The 27,247-nt window shown below is 45.0% G+C and overlaps 1 protein-coding gene across 28 annotated transcripts in view; it reads left to right on the forward strand.

Annotated features, from left to right (window-relative positions):
• Window positions 1-21,505, forward strand: part of ST3GAL4 (ST3 beta-galactoside alpha-2,3-sialyltransferase 4) — a 185,116-nt gene extending 163,611 nt beyond the window's left edge. For 20 of the 28 annotated variants that reach the window (XM_083480700.1, XM_083480685.1, XM_083480701.1 and 17 more), the window contains 9 exons: window positions 1,164-1,233; window positions 4,626-4,700; window positions 4,890-4,987; window positions 8,551-8,611; window positions 12,007-12,102; window positions 12,899-13,088; window positions 13,850-13,993; window positions 16,060-16,197; window positions 19,480-21,505. In XM_083480700.1, coding sequence (XP_083336826.1) covers window positions 1,164-1,233; window positions 4,626-4,700; window positions 4,890-4,987; window positions 8,551-8,611; window positions 12,007-12,102; window positions 12,899-13,088; window positions 13,850-13,993; window positions 16,060-16,197; window positions 19,480-19,566 — 959 coding nt within the window. In that variant the 3' untranslated portion in view covers window positions 19,567-21,505. The remainder of the gene's footprint in view (window positions 1-1,163; window positions 1,234-4,625; window positions 4,701-4,889; window positions 4,988-8,550; window positions 8,612-12,006; window positions 12,103-12,898; window positions 13,089-13,849; window positions 13,994-16,059; window positions 16,198-19,479) is intronic. The other 8 variants (XM_083480690.1, XM_083480692.1, XM_083480691.1 and 5 more) reach the window with 1 other exon arrangement.
• Window positions 21,506-27,247: the final 5,742 nt, after the last annotated feature.

The raw sequence follows: 27,247 nt of genomic DNA on the forward strand, positions 1-27,247 counted from the left end.
AATTGCAGTTTAAGGGGTGCTGGGAATTGTTGCTCTGTTGATGGTAAATGACAGTTCCTGGGATTCTTTGTGGGGAAATCATTTGCTTTAAATGTATGGTGTGGGTGGGATCAGAAAGGTTTGTAAATGCTTTTAGGTTGTTTATTACAACTTTGTGCTCTTAGGCTTCTATCTTCAGAATCCATTGATTTAGTCTGTATAGGATTGCTGTTTCACTATGCTTTGCCCTTGTACTCTTATTCAGGTCTTCACCTGAAAAACTGTTGAGGGAGAAGCAGGGTTGCACATCCCCGTTGGTTGCAACCTCAGACCTTTGTGGATTGGGTCAAAGGTCTGATTCTCTTGTTTGTTCAGCTGAATGCACACTGAATTCTCTCTGCAAGGACATTGGGAATGTGGGCTAGAACAGTACACCTGTACCCCTTTCATACATTATTATGCCCACATGTTCTTCAAATGCCCCAGATACGACCTAAAATATGTCCCGCCTTCCTTTGTAGAAGATGATGACATCTCCGTACTTGACCATCTTAGCCTTAGGACAGGTGGCTGGGGCTGATGGAAGCTGGAGTACAGCAACACCTGGAGAGCCATAGGTTCCCCTACCCCTGATGTACAGTGGTGCCTCGCAAGACGAAAAGAATCCGTTCCGCGAGTCTCTTCGTCTTGCGGTTTTTTTGTCTTGCGAAGCAAGCCCATTAGCGGCTTAGCGGGCTTAGCGGATCAGCTGACAAGCGGTTTAGCGGCTTAGCGGATCAGCTGATAAGCGGCTTAGCGGCTTGGGAAAAAGGGGGGGGAGGAAAAAACCCCTGCAGGAACTCGCAAGACATTTTCGTCTTGCGAAGCAAGCCCATAGGAAATTCGTTTTGCGAAGCACCTCCAAAACGGAAAACCCTTTCGTCTAGCGGGTTTTCCGTCTTGCGAGGCATTCGTCTTGTGGGGCACCACTGTACAGGTGTCTGCCTTCTTGTTACATCCCAGGTCCTAAGTTTGCAGGTTGGCTTCGAAAGAGGCCCCAGAGCTGAGCCCTAGTGAATCCAGGCTCAAGTTAAACCTCTCTCTCACTCTGCACTCTGGCATTCCACCACATGTGTTTTAGGTGTTGTGTGGCTACACTTGACTGGCTCAGTGTTAACAGTATTCTGTCTTTTTTTTTTGTTCAGGATGGAAGATACTTGGAGTATTGGCTATATTTTTGGTGATGGTGTGGTATACAAAATCCCGGGAGGAAAGGTACATGCAGCTGTGAGATGGTTTTTCTTTTTTCTTTTAAATGGGGGCACATGGGGTGTTTTGGGTCGTTATCCCTGCCGTCTTATTAAGGTCAGATATATTACCTGAATCGGGCCTTAACTGATTAATAGCCGTTGTTCAGAAACATCGGCTAGTTCAAAATGGACCCTCAGGGCTTTTAACTGGGAACAATAGGTGAGAACATCTCTCACTTATTCATATGGGTGACAAGTCCATTCCTAAGCGTTGTTCAACTGCTTTCCTTGCAAGTAGTGGTGAGGAGTCTGTAGACCTCCAGTTACTGCTAGACTTCCAACTCCTGTCATCCCAGTATAGCCAGTGGCCAGGGATAATGGGAGCTGGAATCCAACAGCAAGGCTACAAGTTCCTTGTCCCCAATTTAAAGCCTTGGATGGCTTGGAAGAAGTGTGTGTCAAAGCAGTGCCTTATCTTACATCTACCAAAGAAACCAAGTGGGCTGCCAGAGGAGGGAACCGCCCGCCCCCCCTTACCCAGTGTAGAAAAACAGCAGGAACCCAGAGTAAAGACTGAGGTCTCAGTCCATCCTTTGCCATTCCCTAGCAGGCTAGTAAAAACTTCCACAGGCTATTTACTTTTGTGGGCGTCTTTAACCTAGCCAAGTTAAACTGTGACATTTTCATGGCCACTAGTTATTTACAAGTTTCCTGCTTTTGAATTGTTGCTCTTATCTTCTTAAAGTCAAAGTCTCTCTCTCGCTCTGTGTGTGTGTGTGTGTGTGTGTGTGTAAGCCATCCATATAATATTTATTTTGGCTCTGGCGCAGACATTTTAAAAATAAATAAAGCAAAGTGAGATAAAGGTTTGGCAATGCTGCTCTTTGATTTAGGGACCCTTTCTCCTAATCTCGAATGCATGTGGACGTCATGTAGTATGAATCAGTGGCCAGAAAAGTGCACTCTGCACCTGCTCATAGGCTCGCCCATCTTTTCATAGGTTCCAGGAAGGAGTCCTGGCATTGAAAACACCTCCCATGGGTACAAATGAAGCCAGGAAACTGGGAATGAAAAGTTTGCTTGAAGGGGGAAACCAGATTATAGATAGTGGTGTTCTGGACAAATGAACTGAGCATGCTTTCAAATCCATATCTCTGGAGAGAGGAATATTTGTCAAAATGTTTCTTGGACTGTTTTTATCCTGGCAACTCAACCAGAAGCCATTGTGAGCTTTGGGCCAAACCAGGGCTGGGCAGTATCTGGTTTTCAACATTGCATTATATCACCAGCTAAACATCACGATATACTGATATATCAGAATGTCTGAAATAAGGATGGAACTATGTAGAGGCATTGGCTGGCTTCACAGATTTTCCTGCATTGCAATTTTTGCATAGCGCGAGCAAACGCGCACACCCCATGATTCGCAATATATTGCCAGGTCAAAAATATCATGATATGGACTTCAAACTGGTTTAGGATGATGCATCGATATATCGCCCAGACTGCACATTAAATTAGTCCCACTTTTTAAAAAGCTTGCTTAAACTTGCTCATTTCAAGAGGAGTCCAGATTGGGGCTAGTGCCTGTTTCTCACTCAACGCCCCCCCCCCCCTATTTCCCACCAGTGGTTTTGATACCACATTTGGGGACAAATAAGAGAAGTTGGTGGTGTTGATGTTTGGTAGTAAAGCAACATGGGGCTTCGATCCATGTAGAAAGCATGTTCCCTGCATGATCAGGGCCCCAGCATGGTTGCTTTTCTTTTGAAATAAAAGTGGCCAGCTTAAAAATATTTTCTTTGAAAGTGTAAGTAATGTGGCATGACGTTTGGCATTTTGAACCAAATAAACATGGATTCCCGCTTTTCCTTGCCATGTCTTGGGGAGCCACGTAATAAGCTATAGACTGTAAGCAATTAACAAAGACCAACCACAAAAAGTGGTTGTGCAGGTGACAGAGAGCTCTTTTCACCCCTTTCCACCCTGTGGCAGCTGAAAGGTCATCATCCCTGACCATTGGCAATGCTGCCTGGGGCTGAATTGGACCCAGAGACGGTAGATCCCCTCTCTCTGGTTTGCAACAGTAAAGAAGATTTAGCAACAAAAGCAAAGGCTATACAAAAACACACTTATCAATAAAACTTACGAGCCCTGCTCACTTCTGTCCTGCTTGCAGCCATTTGAGGAAGGGTGCTTGCCTATGTAAGCACCTCTTCTCTAATGCTTAAGACACTTTTATCTCCCATTACCTTCCAAATGCTTGGAGCATCACTTTTCATGCTCTGTTAGTGCACTGGCTGGTCCACCACTCTTGGAAGTGTAATCCTGGGCTAGGAAGGTGCCTTTTACTTAGGCACACATGTAAAGCACATTACCTCCCCCGAGAATCCTGGGAACTGTAGCTTACTCCTCCCAGACTTGCATTTCCTAGGTCCCTTAACAAACTACAGTTCCCAGGATTTTTCAGGGCATGTTGTGCTTTCAGTGTATGGCGTGTATGAATATTGAGGCCACCTATCTCAGTAATGTCTGCACATTTAAGTTGACAGGCTGTGACTCTCCAGGGATTTAGGCTGCAGTCTTTCCCATCCCTCCCTAACTGGAAATGCTAGGGATTGAACCTGCAACTGTCTGTATAAAGCGCATGTTGACTACTGCTGAGCTGCAGCCCCTTTCCAATAATGTGGGTCTTAGGAGAAGCTGTCATTTCTGCACAGCCTTGCTGATCCATGCTGAGGACTTGTGCCCCACACATCAGCCAAAATGCTGCTCAGTGTGGCTTACACACAGTCAGTTAAGATGAAACAGTCCTTGCCCGGAGGCTTACAATCTAAAAAAGCATGATACACAAGGAGAAAAGGACAGAAAGGGAAGAGGAAAAAAGCAAACTCAGGCATTGGTTCTTAAATAGTAGTCCTTATCTGGCATAGAAACAGTTCACGGGCAAGACATGCCTGATGGACTCAACCTTTGGCAAATCTGATGGAATGAGCCCTGCTTCTCGTCTGTCCCATGGAGGCACCCTGATGGAGTGGTGGTTTGTTTCACTTGTGGCTAGCAGGTGATGTCCCAAACCAAACCTCTTTATTGCAAGTCCCTAGAGCGTGGGTGGACTATGGACCTTCAAATTTCAGCAGTGGCCAAAATTTGGTGCACCTCCTCCTCTTGTCTTCTGTTCTGCTCAGATCACTATGTCATAGTTGCGATGCCCTGCGGCATCCCCTAGGCTCAGCGCCCAGGGCAGCGGAACCGGTCGCAGTGCCCTAAATCTGCCCCTAGCCTAGAGGCTTGGATTGCACAAGCACCCACTCTTAAATTGTGCATCACTGAGACAACTTGGGGGGGGGGGTAAGGAAACAACAGCAACAACACTTAACTCCCCCACCCCATTTCCCTTTGTTGTTTGTCTTACAGTTTTTATTTCCCAGTACAAAAGATGACTTGTCCTCTGGGAGAGGTGGAGAAGAAAGCTGCACAGCTCATTGCAAAGTAAGTAACGGGACTAGTTGTATACTGTGTGAATGGGGTCTCTCAGATCTCATCAACCTGTTTCTCCTAAGCTTGGGGGGGATAGGAGGAATGGGGTGGGATGAGATAGAGTGAGTCTAACAGGAGAGGGAGGCTCTGAATATATAAAACGCCAGATTTGCATGATCTTCTCCTCTGCATTCATTGCAGTTACACACGGGAACATCCACTATTTTTACAGCTAAAGGATTACTTCTGGGTAAAGACCCCTTCACCCTACGAGCTGCCATATGGTACTAAAGGAAGCGGTAAGCAAACCAGCTGTCTCTTTTCTTCTAGCAAGCATCTTCTGTATTTATCTCTCTATTCCATGCTTTCCCTCTCATTTTTCTTGTGGAAAGTTTGCTCTGATTTAGTAGCCATCTGTTGGACTATTTTTCTAAGATCATATATATCGTTCTTCACACAAAGGTAAGTCAGGTGTTTCCACTCTTTCTCCAAGGAGCTCTGAACATCTTAAGTTTCCAGGTGGTCTCCCATCGAGACAGCATATAGGGCCCATGCCTCATGGCTTCTTTCACCGCAAAAGTACACCCAATAGAATACCTTATCTTTGCAGTGTGCTCAGTTACTGAAGGCAACTTTCACCAGATCATCTAGTTTGGGTTCCTTATCCACACAGCATATTTTCTAGCCCTACTTTCTCCTCCTATTACAGCTCCCATCATCCATAACTATTGGCTATGCAGCCTGGGGCTGATGGGAGTTGTAGTCGAAGAACATCTGGAAGTCACTACTATCCCTGCTGTAGCCACATGTTTGTTCGGCCAGTTGTGATTGCTAAGGGCCAATATCAGCAAAGTTGTTGTTTCCTTAGCCTCTTATCCACAGTATAAACTATAAGGAAGTGGCAACTGTGGAGACACACAAGAGCCACAGGCAGTAAAATAGCAGAATTCATAGCTGTAGCCACTGATTCCCTCCTTCCTTATAGTTTATGGATGTTGTTGGGAACCTCACCAACAACATCCGTAAACCATCAGTTTGTTATCAAGGAAAAATATAAAATTAGCACATAGTTAGAAAACAGTAATAAGGAGCTCTCTTTGCGCCTTTGTGGAGGAAGAGAGGGGAGCATGTCAACCTGAGACTCATCACATCTCAGTCTCGTCACACTAAACTTTGATTTAGTGTGGTGCTAAAACTGAGCCAGAGATAAGGAAAGACATCTGTGGTAGGTCCAGCAGAATGTGTTCATCAATCATACACTTTGTAATCTATAGTTCAGCAGATAAATAGGTTGGCTCATGAGAACTTCATCATATCAGGTAACTTTGGCATTATTTTGAGACAATGGACTTCATTCCAAGAGGCAAAAGTATAAATTGGCAGGTGTTCATCCTCCTTTAAATGGCTCTCTCATAACTGTTGCTGTTGGTTGAAAGTTGACTGACTTTAATAATACAAAGGACTGCATTCTACTTCTGTTGAGTGACTGGCTGTACCATCGCATTTGTTAACAATTGGCCGTCAGATTCTTTTTAATGCCTCTCATTTTCCCAAGGAGTTCAGCAAGGTGGAGGTTCCCAAAATAAGCACAGTTCAATGACTTTATGTACAAAGCTGGAACTCTTCCTTCCCCCTCCTTTCCTTGTTCCAGACAGAACCACTATTGTGTGCAAGGTGCAGTCAAAGGGTCTGTTGTTCCAAGATGTGTTGGGTTCTGCTTATGAACTGATAACATCTCGTCTGCATCTATCCGTAGAGGGATCTGACTGTTGTCTTTCCTAATCCGCTAGTACATGACAGCGAGAAAAACACACCGTGAACACGCAACGCGAGTTGAGTTGTGTTGCCTCATGTCATGGCCGAACATTAAAAAAAATTATTGGTAAAGTATAATAGGCTGAGCCCTTTTAAAAAACTTTTAAAATTTCTGCACACCCACAGCAGACATTCAGGAGGAGTTAGAGCACTTCATTCCTTGTTGGTGTGAACTAGGCCTGTGGTGCACCAACCCAACCAAGAGCAGGACTCAGTCTGTACTCTACGGAACCAATAAGGGCAAGCTGAAATTGAGCATTTACATAGTAGCAGCAGCAGGTGCAGCCTAATTGTTAGCACCACCTGCGCTGCAAGATGCTGCTCTGTTAAAGGACCCAGCCTTCTCCTCTTATCTCCAGCCACAAAGGAGCAGGGAGCCTCAAATCTTTTGGGGTCTTCTGCAGCTGAGTCCTCCAAGTCAGAGGATGGTAGCACTGCATCCTCAGGCCAGACGGTAGCATTAGTCCAGCAGGTCCACCTAAGAGCACTTTGGGGCCAGCCCTGCATAGCCTTCCCCTTCTGCTTCAGAGTCCCCTCCCTCATCACCTGAAGATGAGAAATCCAACTCCAGGGTTGTGACATGAGTCTTGTCAAGACCCTGGTCAACAGTGGACTTTGGAATTTTCAAGATACGTCTAGATTTATGTAATTTTAGCAGAGAGCCTGCTGTGGAAACACACTTATTGCACTGTGCATGCTGCTTTCTCTCCCACATTGAGTTTAGCAGGCACCATTTTATTTACTTTCCCCACAGAATTTGTATTTAGGGTTAAAGCTTTCCCAGGGCTAATCTTCGTATTTGTGGCTGTGCTGAGTGGCTTTCCCCCTTCCTTGCCAGAGTAATTTTTCTACATAAAAAAAATTACTCCTTTTTTAATAGGTTAGGAGACTGTACCTACGGTACTTAAGAATGTAAAAAGAAAAGAAAAAAGGGTGGTTTGCTTGAAGCATGATGGGTTGGCCACGGTGATTAAACCTTTGATTCGATGTTCATTCTGTCTGTCAAATGCAGTTAAAAACTTTCCTAGTTTGGGTGTTGTCAGTATTCTTTGCAAGAGGGAGGGCTGGGTCACCCCAACACATTTTGCTGCCTGAGTTGGATAAGATGAGGTGAGCAAAATATGTAAGCTGCTTCCCTGCAGTTAGGTGTCAAACTACCAATTTTTTTTTTTTGAGAAACTCATTTGGAAACAAATATTTAAAAAACAAGGTTGTTGGGTTTTTAAAAACCTTGTCTTTCCACACAGAGCTTTCCAAGGCAGTTAACAAGAATAAGGAACAAATATAAAACATCAAAAGAATGATTGTAAAGATTACTATATAAACTAAACACTATGCGGCATAAAAAACCAAACAATCAAGCTATAAAGCAGTAAGAAAAGAAAAACCCACAAAAAACACAAACCAATAAAGTTGTAAAAGCAGAAGACAATATAATATATGAGCCCACAAATGCATTCTCCAGGTTGCAAGTGGTGACTGTAGATGGTATTCAACTAAGTTTTATTCAGAGTAGACTGGCTAAAACTAATAAATATAACCAAGTTAGGCCAATTCATTTCAGTGGGTCTGCCCTGAGTAAAACTCAGTTGAATACGTCGCTGTATCTTTCCATCTGGTGACAGCTCTCTCCAGTGCTGAGTGGAATACAGAAGGCTTGTCCAGTCCTAATGCCAGTTGGATGCACTTGGATGCTGTGAGAGCTCTGATAAGTCCATGCCCTTCTCCTGTGTCTGGAACACAGGAGAAAAGTGGGACCTTTAAAACCAGAGAGTCCTCTCTTCTGAGTTCCTCTGGAGTTAGCATGGCGTCAGGCAAGAGGCAGGTTATATAGTAATGCTGCCTGCACAATTCTGCTCTCCACTCACCCTAAGTAAGTTGTAAGAATTGCTTTGCTACGTCAGAACAAAATTCCATCGAGTTCATCATTCTGTTTCCAGCACTTTCGTCCTTTGGGCTGATCCATCGGGGCAGCTCTTACGTTCTTAATGTCTGAACCGAGGCAGCATGGACTAAGCCGGTTAACTGCCTACATTTTCCTTTGCAGAGGAAATTCTCTTGCGAGTTCTGGCGATCACAAGTTATGCTCTGCCTGAAAGCTTACAAAGGTAATGCCAGTTCATTCAGAAAACGGGTGGGTTCAGTTCTTTGGGCTTTTCTCTCCCATTTATGGAATTGGTAGCTGCAGAGCATGGAGTATCTCTTTTCTCCACCATAGTTACTCAGGGCAAGTTCATACATGTGTATTACAGAATGAAAATTTTACAGGAAATATGTGTATCCATGTGTTTTGGAAAGTTGATTGTTGGCTGTATATATCAACACCTCATAAGATACCATATCCAGATTTTGCATGATGGGTCCCGAGATTAAGGAGCAGGTCTATGTTGTCTATGTTGGCATACAGTTGAACACTGCCTTGAATCAAGATGGCAGACAGAGCTTTACAAAACTGTTGGTGTTAACCGCTGATTTCAAAACTGCGCCGATATTTTAGTTTCTTAAGAGTTCCCAAGCAATGATGGAATGAGAATTTCTCTCTTTCTGTAAAGTCACAAAGAGGTCAATTCAGCGGTAAAAGAATTCAGAGAACCCAGAGTCCTGACCCTGCAATCAGAGTCAATGGTCAGGGGAGGATACTCAGAAACTTGCCATTTTTACGGAGATTTGATGGCATGAGCATGAGTGGAGCTTGTGGTTTGTGTGGGAGGTCCCTCTTTCAGTCCACAGCATCTCCAGTTAAAACAAACAAAAAACTCTTAAGGTGACAGTGCTTTTGAGAGCACCGCTGTTTGGAAGGTTTCATTCCCCTTGGAACAATTTTTTCACGCTTCAGCCTGTGCTGCAGGTATAGTTTTTAAACTTAAATCCTGCAAAACCTGATTACCAGAGGTGAAACTGTGTGTGAGTCTGCACTGTACAGTCACATCAACACCACTATGCATCTAAAGCAGGGGCTGTCAAAGTTTTTGTGGCTTGGGCCGGTTCACAGTCCCGCAGACACCGCGGTGGGCTGGAGTGTGTGTGCACGCACGTGTGCGCAAACGCATTTCCTGCACGCCTTCTAGCGCAGAGGAGGTGTGCGCAGCTTCCCATTGGCTGCAGAAGCTTCCTGTAGCCAATGGGAAGCTGGCCAGTGTCACGGAAGGCAGTCCCCGCTCTGCTCTGCACCGATTTAGCATGGCACACAGCAGCTGACTGAGTGGGCGGCAGGGGTCCATAGGCCAGTTAAACGACCCCCATGGGCCTTAGGTTGCCGACCCCTGATCTAAAGCATATTTACAGCATATATAAAGCACATAGCTTCCCCCAAAGAATCCCGGGAGCAGTAGTTGGTTATGGGTGCTGGCAATTGCAGCTGTGTGAGAGGTAAACTCAGGGTTCTTTGTGGGAAACCATGTTTGTTAAGTGTGCCTTAGATGTATGGTATAGAATGCGACCTAAGAGTGGCAATCCCTCTTTCAAATCTTAACGTGGGGAACCTAGAAAGTTGCTTTAACCCATGTCAGGCTATTAGTCCATCTAGCTCATTTACAGGCAGTGTGACTCTCCAGTATTTCAGAGTGCCAATCTTGATCAAGTCTCTGATGCGTGGTTCCATCCCTTGCTTCGGGACATGAAATCGTGGCACTGAGTCACAGCCAGAAGTCTGACGTCTGCCTGGAAATGAAGTCAGTGCTCTGGAAGTCAGTCTGGGTATTTAAAGTGAAAAGTAAGAAATCCACAGGAGAGTAAAGGAAATGTTGGTTTTGGCAGAGGTGTGAGAAGCTGAGCTTCCAATCAGCCAAAGCTAGGATGAAATAGCTAATGTAGGTGTGTGCAAATTTGTGGCTTAATCTATCAAGCTGCTGGCCTAGTGTATTAGCATGTCGGTAAACCAGGTAGACCTGTGCCTTAAATCCCCATTCAAGATAGAAATTAATTGTATTGGCCTAGCACCTGGTTTCCCATCTACAAAATAGTATTGAAGTTGCATATAATAACTGGATAAAAGCACCATATAAATCTCTGCCAGCAACCATTAGGGAATGTTCACTAAAAATTGTGCATGGTGTATAACACTGATGTGCCTATCGTCTATAAAGCCCAGTAGATTCCCATTATGTTGCAGAGGATGCCAAATTATGGGTACTTACCGCCATTTGTGGTGGGAATGTCCACACATTAACCTCTGGTGTAATATAGTCTGGCAAACAGCCATAATGGAAACGCCACAGAAATTGAAGGTGGCAAGGGGAGAGAAAAAAACAAGATGATTTATACACTTGATGGTATACTTTTATTAAATATACAAATGAAGCAACACAGAGACAAGAAATGCCTACAACATATATTGTGATATGGTGTAGATAAGTGGGTAATAATACTCTTACTATTCTGTGTTTTTCCAAGTTAATTTACTGAAGTTGGTTTACTGCAATCAGCTCATTACGATTTACTGTAAAATGATGTGCTGTATTTTACCCTCCTAGTGACCCATTTTTTTTGTCAGTCGTATCATGTTTTATTATGCTTGTATGATGTAACATAAATTTAAAAAATAACAACAGAACATGCAAAAACCTGGCTGTGTTACCAAAAAGCCGGTATTAAAGACCCTATGGGAATATTTGAAGTGGGTAACTTAACAACACTTAAAACAAGCTTCTTCAAACTTGGCCCTCCAGATGTTTTTGGCCTACAAATCCCTAATTAAAGGGAGAGTGCTGTTGCACCCATGCCTTGCTTGCAGGCTTCCCATGGGCACCTGGTTGGTTACTGTGAGAATAAGGTGCTGGATTAGATGGGCTTTTGGCCCGACCTAGCAAGGCTTCTCTTATGTTCTTAAATTCATAAGGGATTATTTACCGTATTTTTCGCTCTATAACACGCACCCGACCATAACACGCATGTAGTTTTTAGAGGAGGAAAATCCGTAGGCATGCCACCCGTAGGCATTCCTTCCATAACACGCACAGACATTTCCCCTTACTTTCTAGGAGGAAAAAAGTGAGTGTTATGGTGCAAAAAATACGGTAAATCGATGTTAATGGAAAAATGCAAACAAATTTAAGCAAATCAGTACTGTAAAAGACTGAGATATAAGAATACTTTGTGTAAAAATATAGTTTCTTACAAATGGTTAGTATACTCTGCCATTGTGCTCTGGTCCCCCCCCCCCTTTAGTGTACAACTAGTCTACCCCTGCAAACCCCACCCTACTGGCACTTCATATATTGTCAGGTGGAGTGCTTAAAATAGCGTGTGTCCCCGCTTTCCAGTAAGTGGTCGTAGCATTTAGGGAAGGGCCGTAGCTTGGAAGAACCTTTGTTTTGCATGTAGACAGTTCTATCCCCGGCGTTTCCAGGTAGAGCCCGAAGCCCTGAATAGCTGCTGCCAGTCAGTGTAGACAATACTGAGCTACGTGGACCAAGGCAGCTTCCTATGTTCTTCTCTGATTAGCCAGAGACGTTTCTTCCCTGTCTAGGAGTGTATAATGGAGTCTCCCTTTTCTCTTTCGCAGTTTGAAGTGCCGGAGATGTGCAGTAGTAGGAAATGGACACCGGCTCAGAAACAGCTCTATGGGAGAAGCTATTAACAGATACGATGTTGTGATCAGGTACTTAGATGCATCGGGGTCTGTGATCTTTCACGGCAGTGCAGCCAGTTTCTCTGAACGTAGCATGGTCCTGTTTTGCCACGTGGAACTGAATGGGGCTGTTTGCAACAGCTGCATCCTCCCAGTGGATCCTTCCTCTCTGCAAGTCCTACTTACCTCAACTACTCACATCACCACCTTCCACTTTTCCACCTTGCTACCCCCAGCAGCAGCAGCAAATAATGTGAAGGAGGAGATGGGGAAATGCACAGCATGATAACATCAGAGCACTAAGCACACACACACCCTACTGTATTACAGAGCAAGAAGAATATGACTAAGTGATGTTATTTTTACTGGCAGCCCAGTGCTTTTCCGTAACATATACGTGTTCTTGGGAAGAGACCCATAAATGTCCTCCGGGTTTGGTTGTGCATTATGGTTTCCCTCTGAATTGATGGATCAGCAGATAAAGTAAATGCTGAGTTGCACTCTAGCTGAGACGTGTTCTTGGACTCCAGCTCCCTTCCTCCTTGAGCTTTGGCCACTCTCACTGGAGCTGATAGGTGTAGTTGAACAACATTTGGAGGATACTCCTCTTGGCTGCTTCTGCTCTAGCTTGTTCCAAGTCAAAGCAGCGGCTAAGCATAAGAGAAGAGGTTAACTGAAGCCACCCTGTAGTATATAACGTGGACATGTGGCAGATACCCATCGGTCAAACTCCTGCACATAGGTTCGTTCTCATAAAACGACGAAATGCCTGCCTATGTTCTGCCAAGGGTGCAAACTCCTTTTCCTCCTCTCTGCCCCACTGCAGATTGAACAATGCACCAGTTTATGGTTATGAGAGCGACGTGGGCTCCAAGACCACTATGCGGCTCTTCTACCCGGAGTCAGCACATTTCAACCCCCAAAGAGAAAACAATCCAGACACATTGCTGGTGCTGGTGCCATTCAAACCCATGGATTTCCAGTGGATGGAAACAATATTGCACGACAAGAAAAGGGTAAGTTACTGGGAGATGAAGACTAGTGCAACTCCTGGTCCCCTTCCTCTGATCCAGAAGCCATTTCTTTTACCCCCAGGGACACAGGAAGCTGCCTTATTATTGAGCCAGGCCATTGGTCCATCTAGTTCTCAGCATTTTCTGGAATGAGTGGCAGCAGCTCTTTAGGGTTTCATGCAGGAGCTTTTCCCAACCCCAGCTGGGAACACCAGGGATTGAGCCTAGGACCTTCTACAAGTGAGGCAGATGCTCTACCACTGAGTTTCATTCCTCCCCCTGAGTATATTCTTCAGAAGCATGGCAACTGATTTTGTTTGTCCATGCGACTCTGCAGGCAGTGTATTGGACTCAGCTCTGGAAGACCTGCTTTTGCCATGGTCTTCTATGGTAGACTTGAACAAACACTAAATTCTCAGCTTATAAAAAATGGGAATAGCAACCTACCTCCCAGAGTAGTGGTGTGGGTAAACATGAGAACCAAGGCAATTGAAGTAGGTATGGAAGAGCGTGCTGGTCTTGCTCAGAGATACTGTGATCTCCAGGCGGCCTAAAGATACAGAGAGAGTGTCCCATCTGAAGCACAGATATCAGATCCTGATCTGGGTATATAGGGTATAACACCAGAAAGCCACCAATGGGAAAAGACTGCTTTTGCTTCTCCACTTTTTCCTCCTCCTTAAACCCAGTTCAGCTCTCTTGCTTTGATTCTGCTCTTGAGAGTAAAGAGCCCCTGGCTAACCTTTCTTATTCCTCTTTTCCAGGTTCGGAAGGGCTTTTGGAAACAGCCTCCCTTAATTTGGGATGCGAATCCTGAGCAAGTGCGAATCCTGAACCCGTATTTTATGGAAATAACCGCTGCCAAATTGCTTAAGCTTCCAATGAAGCAGCTGAAGAAGTTAAAACAGGTAAGAGTGGTAAGCATGAGAGAGAGGGAGAGAGAAGGGACAAGTTACAGGAGTTGAGGTTTATTCCTAAAAGGAGCAAAGCACTCTTTCTCTTGAAATTCTCAAGATGATATGGTGCTTGGTCGTCTCCAAGCTGTGATCTCTCCTGTAATGTGGCACCTGGATATCTTGGGACCCAAATACACATGATGTGGGTGGTCTGTGAGTGGATCTCCAGGCGGCTGTCTTTAAAGCTTAAAATCAGTGGTGAGAGTAGAGTGTAAATGGCCTCAGAACAGTGGTGCCAGGTGTATGTCTCTGTGTTAATCCTCCCCCCATGTTATATTTCCTTTAACGTATTTCCCCCTGCCCCCAAATCTGTTAGACCGGTGGGACAAGGGGGTGGGGAAGTGATACAATATGGATGCCTGTATCTCTTTCCCCTGCCCTCTAGCAGGATTTTGATTTTGATTGGGGAAAACAGCACAGGAGGCAAAGTGTTAATTGTGACCCTTTCCCAGCGCTGGTGTCCTGAGACATTTCACTTCTCAACTTGTAACTGCCACTTATTTTAAGCATTTAAACACACTGTCTGTGTGTCTGTCTGTCTGTCTGTCTCTCTCTCACACTGTGTGTGTGTGTGTGTCTGTCTGCCCTCCCCCTACCTCTCTAAACACAGATCATCTGTATCCCATGCTCCTAGGAGCATCCTTTAGCCTGGAAAGTAGCAGATATGAATGTTGTCCATGCAGGGCAGAAAGCTAATTTTTGAATCAGAAGTATGTTCAATTAACTGACATTTCAGGTGCAGATGTATTTATTTTTTTAGTCACAGTTTAAATGTCACTTGGGTGGGGAAAGCACCTCAGCTCAGCCTGCACTGCTTTTCCAAATCAGGGTGAGGCGACTTGTAAGATCTTTCAGCCTAGTTCTCACTGAGGTGGTAAAGTCTCAGGCTGCAGGTGGGGGCTTGCATGATGAAATGCTTCTTTGTGCTAAATTTATTTAAATACATCCCTGCAAATAGAAGACGAGTGTGTTAAAGGCTAGGATAGAACCCTTCCCCCCAGATGTGCTAGTTGTCCCTCAAATGAGCTGTTTTTGTGTGGAGGAGCATTTACTCATGGGAGTCCCAACCTGTAGTCTGAAGTGGTACAGCCCAGGAAGATGTTTACCACTTCAAAGACACCTGGGCCTTAGTTCATGTCATCTCAGGACACACTGCTTTTTACGTTCAGTGTTGTTTGCTATCCTGTTGGCAACTTCTACATTGGACAGGCTGTACGTCTGCCAGTGTTTGCAAAGGTGGGGTGTCTTGTTTTTTACCACTGCCTTGACAACTTTAGAACTACTTTTTTATGTGCATGGCAGTTGTCAGGAAGCATTTCTATGGCTGACGTTTCAAAGCCGATGAGAAACGCTTCTACCAAGGTTTCGAAGCTACACTTTATCTAAGATGCTGCCATCACACCTGTGCAAACACAGACATTGTTTTGGGACACTAAAGCTGAGCCCGCTGATATTCTTTGTTTTATTGTTTTAAGAAAGTCTGCAGTCTAGGGATGGGGAAAGCCTCTGGAATGAATAGGAACTTCCCCCTCAATACTAATTACAGGCAAAAGGTGTGTGCGTGTGAAAATGTATAGATTAAGAGCATAAGGAGAGCCTGCTGGATCAGGCCAGTGGCCCATATAGTCCAGTATTCTGTTCTTACAGTGGGCTGAACAGTTGCCTGTGAGAAACCAGCAGGCAGGATTCAAGCACAAGCGCACTCTCCCCTCCTGTGGTTTCTAGCAACTGATATTCAGAAGCATTGCTGCCTCCCTGCTGTGGTCAGAGGCAGGGACCGGCCAAGGGTCACCCAGTAAACTTTGTAGTTGGGAGGGGATTTGAACCTGGGTGTCCCCCCTGATCAGGGTCAAGCCTTCTGGCCCAGCCTTCCTCAATCTGGTGCCCTCCATATGTTTTGGGCTGTAACTCCCATCAGTCGAAGGCTGCTCCAACCACTAAACCATCCTGGCTTCTCAAGGTACGCTTTGTGCCAAGAGAAAGTCAACCCAGCATCATGTTCCTCTCTCTTCCTCTAGAAACCAACCACAGGATTAGTGGCTATCACCCTAGCATTGCACTTCTGTGACATAGTTCATATTGCGGGCTTTGGATACCCTGACTCCAAGAAGCAGACCATTCACTACTACGAGCAAGTCACATTGAAGTCGATGACTGTGAGTAACCATTGCGTCTCTTGTCAGATGAATATAATATAAGAAGCTGCTTGTATAGGGAAAGTCCACCGACTTAATAAACTGAGATGTGAACAAGACTTTAGCCACTTTATACGAGCCAACGAACAAATCAGAAAGTCTGCAGCTAACTGTAGTTTCACATTTTGTCTGGATTGGGAAATTACAGCCTCAGAACAAGCCAGGATGTCAAACCAGGTTTGAACCTAGTTTAATATTCTGGCTTGTAAAACAACAACAACTATTAACCATTCACAGATGAAAGAAAGAAAGAAACTTTTTCATTAAAAAAAACCCAACATTGTGACTAACCAGTTTTCTTAGGGCATTAACCTTTCATGGACTAGCTTTAATCAGATTTATGAGTGGCATGTCCTATGTATATATACAGATGAGCATAAATTAGGGACAGGGAATCTGTGGTCCTCCGGATGTTTTTGGACTCCATCAGCTCCAGCCACTATGGCCAGTAAATGATGGCGACAGGAGTTGTAGTCTGACAGTGCCTGGAGGGCCACAGGTTGCCCATCCCTGGTGCAAAAGAAAAACAGGTTGGAAGTAAATAGCAAGTATGCAAGATGACCCTTCACAGCAGGAGTAGAGAACCCTTTTTCAACCTGAGGCTAAACTAATGATTAGCCACATGCCACAAGCAGGTGTGGTTATTCTGTACTTCCGTGTGAGGGCATGCATGCATGCACACCCACTGCACATCCGGAGAACACATACAGCACACAAACCACATGTACAAGGACATAGCATTGGAGTGTGATGTGCATGTGAAATGTTTGACTTTTACACTTCACAGACAGATTTTATCTCCCCATCTCTGTGCTGATCACCACAGTGCTGAGATGGAAGAGTTTTTTTATGCTGTTTAACAGATTGCTCTTTAAAGAGCAGGCAGAGTGCTTTATCTCCTGATCTCAGTTCTGAGCACCAGGAAACAAGGGTTGGCAGTCTCCATCCTCTTGGCTTGGCAGACTGGCTCCATCCATCACGGCATACATTTGAGCTCCAGTTCCCAGTTGTCACAGATTTTACTTTTTTTTGCATATCACTGAGGTTTCACTCCAACCTTTAATTCCTCTCCCCTCTCCCTGCCTCCCTTTACACCTAGGCTGGGAGTATCTTTCTCAGTTACCAGGTTTGCACCGCATGATAAGCCAGCTATGGCTTGGTGAGAATATGCGGGCTTCCAGAAAGATGATTGAACAGCTTGAAAAGAGGTTTAGAGATAAGACTGGGAAAGAGGGAGAGAAGGGAGAGGTGGTGGCATGCCTCTGAATACCAGTTGTAGGGGAACATGTGTGTGGAAGCATTCTTGTGGGCTTCCCTTGGGCATGTGGTTGGTCATTGTGAGAACAGAATGCTGGACTGGATGGGTCCTTCTTGGTCTGATCCCAGCAGCTGGGCTCTTGTTTTCATTCTGCTTGCTCCTCTCCCGAGATGGCAAAACAGCCCTAGGCAGGGAGTGGCAGATGGGTGAAGAGCAGAGATTAAAACCCGCTTTGTGGACGTTTGTGGCATTGTGGTTTCCATTGCCTCTTAAGGATGTAAGAAGCCAGCTGGATAAAACAAAAGTTCCAGTCTGGTTCAGCCTCTTATTTCCTACCATGGCTAACCAGATGCCTTTTGGACACACACAGGCAAGGCAGCAGCATGAGCCCTCTGAGGCTGTCCATATGCCATTCTGAGTCGAGTCTGTATACAGTGGTGCCTCGCAAGACGAAAAGAATCCGTTCTGTGATTCTCTTCGTCTAGCGGTTTTTTCGTCTTGCAAAGCAAGCCCATTGACGGATTAGCGCTTTTAGCGGCTTTTAGCGGCTTATCGGATCAGCTGATAAGCGGCTTAGCGGCTTAGAAAAAGGGGGGAAAGGAAAAAACCCCGCAGGAACTCGCAAGACATTTTCGTCTTGCGAAGCAAGCCCATAGGAGATTCGTTTTGCGAAGCACCTCCAAAACCGAAAACTCTTTCGTCTAGCAAGTTTTCCGTCTTGCGAGGCATTCGTCTTGCGGGGCACCACTGTAATTAGTACCATCTTGGTTCTTCCTCTTGACCCTCATGCAAGTATAGCTGCATCCTGCATTGTAGGTCCCGTATTAAGCAGGTAGTTGGACTGGATGAGCTTCTCAGTAGTTTAATTTGTCTTAGAATACAAACTTTCTCCTTTAGGGACTCTTGAAAAGCTGAAAACCAGCGAACTGCATGGTAGGGCTGGGCGATAACCTGTTTTGGGTATCTCGATATATCACCAGCTAAACATCGTGATATATCAATATTCTGTGATATCTGAAATAAGGAAGGAACTAAGCAGAGGCAAACAGGACAGTGTCCTGGCAACTGCTACTACTTAAGGGTCTAAAACTGATAAATGATGATATTATTAATCATCTCACTTGCAGCAGCAGGCAAGCCAAAATGCATCCAAATGAGACTTTTGGTTTTGGGCTTGCTACTTACTTTTCTTCTGAGGTAGCTGAGTGTTGGGGACGCAGGTGGCGCTGTGGGTTAAACCACAGAGCCTAGGACTTGCCGATCAGAAGGTCGGTGGTTCGAATCCCTGCGATGGGGTGAGCTCCCGTTGCTCGGTCCCTGCTCCTGCCAACCTAGCAGTTCGAAAGCACGTCGGAGTGCAAGTAGATAAATAGGTATCGCTCCAGCGGGAAGGTAAATGGCGTTTCTGTGCGCTGCTCTGGTTCGCCAGAAGCGGCTTAGTCATGCTGGCCACATGACCCGGAAGCTGTACACCGGCTCCCTCGGCCAATAAAGCGAGATGAGTGCTGCAACCCCACAGTCGGTCACGACTGGACCTAATGGTCAGGGGTCCTTTTACCTACCAAATGGTGGTATTCAGAACAATCCAAAGTGTGGGGATGAGTCATAGTGAATACAAATAATCTGGGACTGACAGCAAGCCTTCTAGGTGGCAGCAGCTTGGATGTGGCATGGACAGTGGTGGCCTGCAAGGCTCTGTGGCGGTGATAAGAGTGACAGAAGTAGCAGCAGCAGCTGCCTCTGTATAGTTCCATCCTTATTTCAGACATCGTGGTAGATTGCAATGTTTAGCTTGTGAGTTGTGATATTGATAAGCAGGTATCGCCTAGCCCTTACACACATTGTGATTTGGGATGTATTGCTAGCTCAAATATTATGAAACAATTATCACGATGTGAACTTCAAACCAGTTTTGGATGATTTATCAATATATCGCCCAGCCCTACTGCATGGCCTAATGTGTTTCTCATTGCCTTCTCTTACAGGGTTCAGAACACAATATCTCACATGAGGCATTAGCAATAAAAAAGATGCTTGAACTGGGTGTCATCAAGAACCTCACCTACTTCTGATGGAAAATGGACTGCCGTTTTGAGGGGTTTTTTCTGAGCCAGCTGCTGGTCCAACACAGCTTCCCATGGCTAGCTGTCCCTTGCCCCCCCCCAACATTGACTGGTGTGGAGACCCTGTAGCTTCACTTGAAACACTGGGGTGGAAGTGTGTGACCCCTAGATGTATTGGCAGCAAGGGATGGAGATGGTCTGGGAAGTGGTTGGTTGATGGCAGCAGCTGGAAGCAGGGTGGATGCTGCCTTCTACAGAGTCCTCTTTGCACGGACTGTTGCAGGATTTTCCCTGCATCAAGTTGAGACTTTGAGAAACAGAAGTTCCCGAAATCTTCACTCGTGGCAGAGAAGAGCCTTTGGGAGGCCAATGACTGAGCTGCCTGTGGGCCTCAAGTGACATTCCCGTGGGGGTGGGGGTGTCAAATTATCACCCCTGTGGCACCTTGAGATCTTAATCCCTTTTGCCTTCTGACTCTGGGAAGTGCAGTGGCAGCTGCTGTTTCTGTTGAAACGATGTTAGGTGTCACCGGACGGAGCAGGGGGGTAATTGAATGAAGGATTATTAGCTGCCTGCCATATTTAATGTTTCTGTTTGAATGAGACAAAAGTGTACTGGTTCAAGTCCTCCGTGCAGTGAAGGAGTTTGGAATACCCAGGAGAAAGCTGTTAGGGATGGTGGGAGTTGATAATGTTGATTTCTCTCTCTCATCCAGTTCTTATTTTTTGGAGTCTGTGACATAAGGGGAGGATACCCTACAGTATTTGATAAATGGTTTTTTTTACTTAAAAAAAGGTGCCGAGCTGAACATGGGTGTTTCTGGGCACTTCGTTGGAAGTAAATCCTCCTTCTGTGAAGGGTGTGTGTTTGTGTATGTGTGTGTGTGTGAGAGAGAGAGAGAGAATGAGAGTATGTCCGTCCAGTATACGAAGTCTGTTCTTAAATATAAGCTGTAGGCTTTTTTCCCCTCTAGCATTTGGGAGTTACTTCCCATCAGACATAAGACTCCAGTACAAAGGAAATGGCATAACCAAAGCTGAATGTTGAAGGAAAAAAGGAGGGGGGGGGGAGACAGTTGGGAATTGTGTATCCGTTTTGTAGGGGGGGGGGAGGAAAAAATGTTTTATTATTCCTTGCTCACAAAACCTAAATTCTGCACTACACCTTTGTCTTTTCTAGTAGCAGGATGAGTGTTCTGGTCATTTAGAACAAAGGCTTTTCTCATGCGCCTAAAAATGGGGCAAATTTTGAAGTAAGCTGCCAGTTTAAGTAGGCAGAAAATTAGGGGGAGTGGTCCAGACATTTCAGAAATGGGCCTCGGGTCAAATGTTCTGGTCTTGCCTGACAAGTGCTTGGAAGAGACTCTCCTCCAAATATTGTTTGGGGCTAGTTGTGCAAGAATCAATACTTTAACCCCCCCTTCTTTTAATTTCAGCTTTGAGATCAAAGTATATCTCTTAAATTTGCTTACTGTTGGTTAAAGGGTCTGAATTGATTGCTGCACAGTTTGGAACCTTGTATTTCATCCATGAGGGGAAGAAGAAGACGACAAAGGGAGGAAGGTGACAATATAATTTCCCTGTCCACCACCCGCTACACCTTGTGTGCACAACCACCGTGCCTTAGCTGTGATTGCAAGTGCCCAACTTTGAAGGGCCTGCTGGGAATGTAACCTCCTTATGGCTTAGGCCATCACACCTATTGCCAAGAAGGCAACTGACTGAATTGAGTTGCTCATGTTATGTCCCTTTGAGAATGCACATAGAGCTTCAACTTGGGAACTGGTTTGTTGCGGAAATCCAGACTGATCCCCGGAAGAAAAAGAGTTCTTAAATGTTGTTATTTCAAAGGAGTTTGAATCCTACAGAGAATGTTGGAAGTATCTTTCCTGGTTAAGCAATTACTGCAGTTCAGTGTTAAATAATTTAATAAATTAAATTTAAAAATACCCTTTGCAAATCATGCATCTTTTGTAGAATAAGCTTGATATTTATTACCAATGAAGTTTTCCTTGCGGTTTAGGATAATCGAGCAATTTCATGCAGTGTGGTGGTGATTTGGGACCATCTCTTAGAGGTGGAAGAGGATTTTTCACCTACAGCTGGTTTCTAGCCCCATAAAGGGTGACAACAATGATGGATTGTTCCATGTCATATCCATACAAAGCAGGAATGAAACTATGGAGCAAAGCACAATTCATTGCATTGTTGGAACTATCAATACAGTCATACCTCGGAATGTTCGACTTCCAAAACATTCGGAAACCAAAGTGTGGCTTCTGATTGACTGCAGGAAGCTCCTGCAGCCAGTCGGAAGCCCTGGAGGACATTCAGGTTCCAAAGAACGTTCGCAAACCAGAACACCAACTTTGGGTTTGCGGCATTCAGCAGCCAAAACGTCTGAGTACCAAGGCATTCAGGATCCAAGGTACGGCTGTATTGTTAGGGTTTTTTTTAAATTATAAGTTGCCTTGAGGGTCCTTTTTGGTCTGAAAGGCAACTCCTAAATTCTTTTAGAAATAGATTCCCTGGGGATTGAAGGGAATTAGTACTCTTTGCTGGAGTGGCAAGTATGGACAGACTTCAACCTTTGGCAAGAGTGCCACCACATGGGAACCAAAGGATCAGCTGAAAGAATGACTTCTCTGTTGCAAGGCTCAGCTGCATACACCATGGGATACAGCTTATGACTGGATGTCTTAGGATTTGACTCTTGAGGGCTCATAAGTTGGAATAGTCTTACGGGCCTATTGGAATTGCAGTCTCCCTGGATATTACATCTTGAAAGTTTTAAAGTTTTAAATGCTTTGCTATTTATTTAAGTTATATTCTGCTTCTTCTCCCGAAGGAGCCCAGGGTGGCCAGTTCACACTTTTCTCTGCAATCATGATGTGCACTGATTGGTTTTCATCACAAAAAAGCCATAGGTTCTGAAGGGGAGACACATTTCTCTGTACACTTGTAAAGATGAGTGGATTTAATTCCTAGTTTATGCTGCAAACACAACTTGGCCATGGGGCTGGTGGCTTCAAGAGCCCTTTCTCAAAACACATCTGACATAAACAACTGGAGGATCAGCTTTGAGGAACTTTTTCAGTTGTGTATACCAAGCTTCCTGCCCAACCAGTCTGTCAGTTTGGAGACCTATGAAATTGGATTGGGTCTGAAATACCATAGCCTCCTCATCCTTTATGTATGTATTTATTTGAAAACATGTATGGACGTCTGATAACAAAAGGTTTCAAAACGGTATACAACATATTAAAAACAACATGAAATAACTAATATTCAGAACTCTCTACCATATAGAACTACAAAAGCAAACAAAGCAGCGTTGCTACTCCTAGAAGGCTTGAAAGCAGCCAACTGTTGACTAGGAAGTGTGTGCCATCATGCTAAATGCTTTTTCTGGCTGCCAAATGAACTTTGGATGTACGTGGCACCACCAGATGACCTCCGTGACCAAGTCCTGCATGGTTTAGGGCCTTACAACCTTTCTCTCTAGTAGGTATAAAGCCAAAAGGAAACAGGACTGGCAGGTTTCTACAGGCAGGTAATTACGAAGCAGAGAATAAACATGGGGTATTCCTCAGCCCTCCAGATGTTGCTGGTCTTCAACACACACCATCCCTAACGGATGGGAGTCTGAACATCTGGAAGGCACCAAATTGCTGAAGTCTGATTAAAATGTTTTCAGACTAGCCAATTGTCAAGCTCTTAAAATTCAGGGCTTTTGTTTTTTATGTTGTTCACCAACCTTAGAGTGCTACATTGGAAATTCAGATTTTCATATATCCTCCATGTATGAAGACAGTGTCTTCAAACACAGCAGATGTGTTGAAAATTTTTGATATTTGGGTGAATTTTCACTACTTTTGACTAATTGAAACAATATCGCCTGTACTAGAGATGCATATTATATATTTCTTTAGAGCAATTTTATCTCACTGTTTAGCCAAAAACAGCTTACAGGCAATCAATTAAAACAAGACAGGTTGTGCCCATAGGGTTACACTGTAAAAAACCCAACACTCAATGAGAAAGGGATATGGAAGAAAGAGGGAGGGTAAAAGAATTCAAGCGCCAATCATTAAAAGTTAAACATTCTTATAATGATCAACTGCTAGGGAAAGAACAATGGAGCTGTTTTTTCAGCAGAGCGGATTGAATGGGCTTTGTTCACCATCTGTCCCACAGAGACAACCTGCTGTAATGGCTACTACCAGGTGAAGAAGAGAAGGCCCAGGGATGCTACTTATTGTCTCACATATATCATTCCACCCCATTTAGTCCTGTCACTGTAATGGACTTCTGTAGGAAAGTAAATATTGATGACCATTTCCACTTGGATGACATAGAAGGCATAGTGTGGAACTAAAAGAAGGGTAGACTTCACGTGCAGGTTGACACAAGTCTGCAGTTTCCAAAATCCTGCATGTGCAATGGGCCAAAGCTGCTTATGGGGTGTGTCCCCATTATTCATTATTCTCATTTTTAAAAAATAATAGGATAATAGCCTGGGCTCACATTCTTGGCAGCATCCTGTGTTCAAACAAAACATTGGGTTTGCTAAGAGTGTTGAATCTAGAGCAGGCATGTCCAAAGTCCGTTTCGGGGGCCTAATCCAGTCTCTGTGGCAGTTTATTCCTGGGGTTGTAGGGTAAAATCCTTAAGAAAGCTCAACAACTTCAGTCCTAAAAAAAGAGGTTAACAACTTTGGTCGGCCCTCACGGCCCTTCACTTCATCAAATCTGTCCCTCTGAAAAAAGTTTGGACACCACTGCTAAGGATTAAAGCGTTCAAGAGAAGCAGAGAAGGGGTGCTGGATACTGACCCCCCCCATGCCGCTTCCGTTGGGAAAGGGGTGTGGTTTAAGCAGTCTGGTCGCCCCACCCCTTTCCATTGTGCCCTGCCCCTTTCCCTGCAAGGGTTCAGGTGAGTGCAAAACGCCTTGGGGTGCAGCAAGCTTTTTGGGGGGCTGGGGGGAGGATGCAATGCCAGTGGGACAGTAGGTGGGGGAGGGAGAGAGAACCTCCCCCCCCCAAAATGAAGGGAGGTGGGTGTGCAGCTGAGGTCCGTCCCCCCATTTAGCGTATTCTGATAAGCAATATGGATACTGTACTATAAACACATGCAGAAATACAAACGTTTCCTAAATTTCATCTGAGTTTCCTGCATTCCGGGGGGTTGGACAACCTATTTCTTAATAGGTTTAATTGGATTTGGTGCTTTCTCTCTGCATGTCATTCCTTGAACAGCTTCCTGTGCAAAGGTAAGGCTTGCTTTCATTGCTCTGTTCATTTGTACATTTGACTAGTGTTGTGTGGAGAGAAATGCAGCCCCTGGGCTGAAAAATGTCCCCCTCCTGCCCTCCTTGTGTTTGAAATTCTAGAATAAGACACTGCCTCTTTCCCTCAGTTGCTATGTCTGCTTGTGACATCACAGGAGACCATACATAGACATGGCGGGGGAAACTAGGCCTTGTTAATAAAGAAATGATGACTGAGGGACCCCCCCCCTTGTGACACGTGTGGCATGTGGACTCCATGGCACCTTCAGAAACTCTGCCTGGCCCTCCCATTTTTAAAGAGTTTCCCCAAAATCTGTTAGTTTTTACAGTGCTGCAAGACCGTTTGTTTTGGCAGTTGAGGGATTGGTATTATTTATTCATTTTGCCCTTTGTGAGAGATAAACAAACTGGTTCCTTTGACTTAAGGTCTCTGGATCCTTTTAAATAAAGTGATCTGGACAAAATGGGTGAATTAGGAAAACTTTTTATTATACACACTTGCAAGTGGGGTAACCCAAGATCAGGCACATCTTCATCAGGAAAAACACATCCTATAAAGTCACTTGTCCGGCCACAAGTCCCTCCTTCCATGCCCACAAGAAGGGCGTTTGCCTCATTAACATTTTACCATTCCACTTCCCATGTTAATCATAATACAATACAATACAGTACAGTACAGTACAGTACAGTACAAATACCTTCATTGGCATTTCAAGTTAAGACATTTCAAAATGGCATGAGATACAAAGTCTTTCTTCTTCCTTTTCCCGAGAGTTTTGAATAGGGAAATAATAACAATAATAATAATTTATTATCCTGCCATTTGGCTGGGCTTCCCCAGCCTCTCTGGGCGGCTTCCCAAGGGGAAGCATTCCTGTTCAAAGTGTCTTCATAGCACTTCCAATGGATGGTGCACCTAATGTGGCCTAATGTTTTCTCCCTTGTTTTCCTCTCTCCCACTGCCCCATCACTTGCAATGCAGCACATGTCCGCCTGCAGTCTCCCTTCAAAGCTCCTTCTCTCAGGTATGGCCACGGCCTTGTCCATTGCTCACTGCCAGTATTTGGCGTTCATTTCTCTGAAGTAAATAGGGACGTCCTGCAGTTCTCTTAATGACTTTGAAGGCTGGACTTGGGGAAAACCTCACCGGCTCCAGACATCCCAGTAAGGCAAAGGCAAACAGGTGAGTGGGATGGCCACCACCCGACAGCGTCCCCCCAGACTCCTCCTCTGTTTGGCTGCCTGTTAACAAACAAGGCTTCCAAACCAGTCTGCATCCATCTCAGCCAGCGTAGCCTCGTGGCATCCACTAGCCTGAATGCAAACTCTTCTGACAACCATCCACCAACTGCAGCTTCGCCAGGTCCATTGCCAGACATCAGCCAGCTTCAGAGCTGAGTATCAGTTGCCTTCAAATAGCAATCCCACCAGCAAGTAAATTTTGTACTTGCCTTCTCCTTGCTCCACAGCATCCCAGCACTGGGTGATTGCCTCCTTCCGCTTGCCAACTTGCCGCCACAGAGCAGGAGACCACCAGTGCTGACTGCCACCGAGCTGCCCATTTCATTCTGGGGAGGCCAGCTGCCGAGGCTTACGCTTTGGCCCACATTTATACCCACTCAGCTGCCAAATGTTTTTGTGACATCACAGTCAACCCACAGACAATGGCAGCAGCTGGGGAGGCATCACCATCACCCCCCCCCAGCCCTCACAATGGTGAGCACAGCTTAGCAGCCAAAACACCTCCCCCCCCAAGTTGTGCCAATATCTGTGAAGGCCACACTGGAAACCCAAGGGGGCAGGAGGGGGATATTTTTCAGCCCAGTGATTGCATTTCCCTCCAGTAGCTGGGGATAAGTAATAAAATATTATTTATTTAACTAAGAGAAAAGTTATGAACTAAGTGCATGAACAAGATGTAGGTGTGCACCATTTCATGTTCTACAGTGGTACCTCGGGTTAAGTACTTAATTTGTTCCGGAGATCCATTCTTAACCTGAGGTACCACTTTAGCTAATGGGGCCTCCCGCTGCCGCCATGTCGCTGCCGCACGATTTCTGTTGTCATCTTGAAGCAAAGTTCTTAGCCCGAGGTACTATTTCTGGGTTAGCGGAGTCTGTAACCTGAAGCGTCTGTAACCCAAGGTACCACTGTACAATGGTACCTCGGGTTACATACACTTCAGGTTACATACGCTTCAGGTTACAGACTCCGCTAACCCATAAATAGTACCTCGGGTTAAGAACTTTGCTTCAAGATGAGAACAGAAATCGTGCTCCAGTGGCAGCAGGAGGCCCCATTAGCTAAAGGGGTGTTTCAGGTTAAGAACGGACCTCTGGAACGAATTAAGTACTTAACCCGAGGTACCACTGTACTGGAAAACCTAAGGTCACTGTTAAGT

This window comes from Podarcis liolepis (assembly GCF_965112155.1).
Source record: "Podarcis liolepis genome assembly, chromosome: 16".
In the NCBI taxonomy this organism is placed as follows: Eukaryota; Metazoa; Chordata; class Lepidosauria; order Squamata; family Lacertidae; genus Podarcis; species Podarcis liolepis.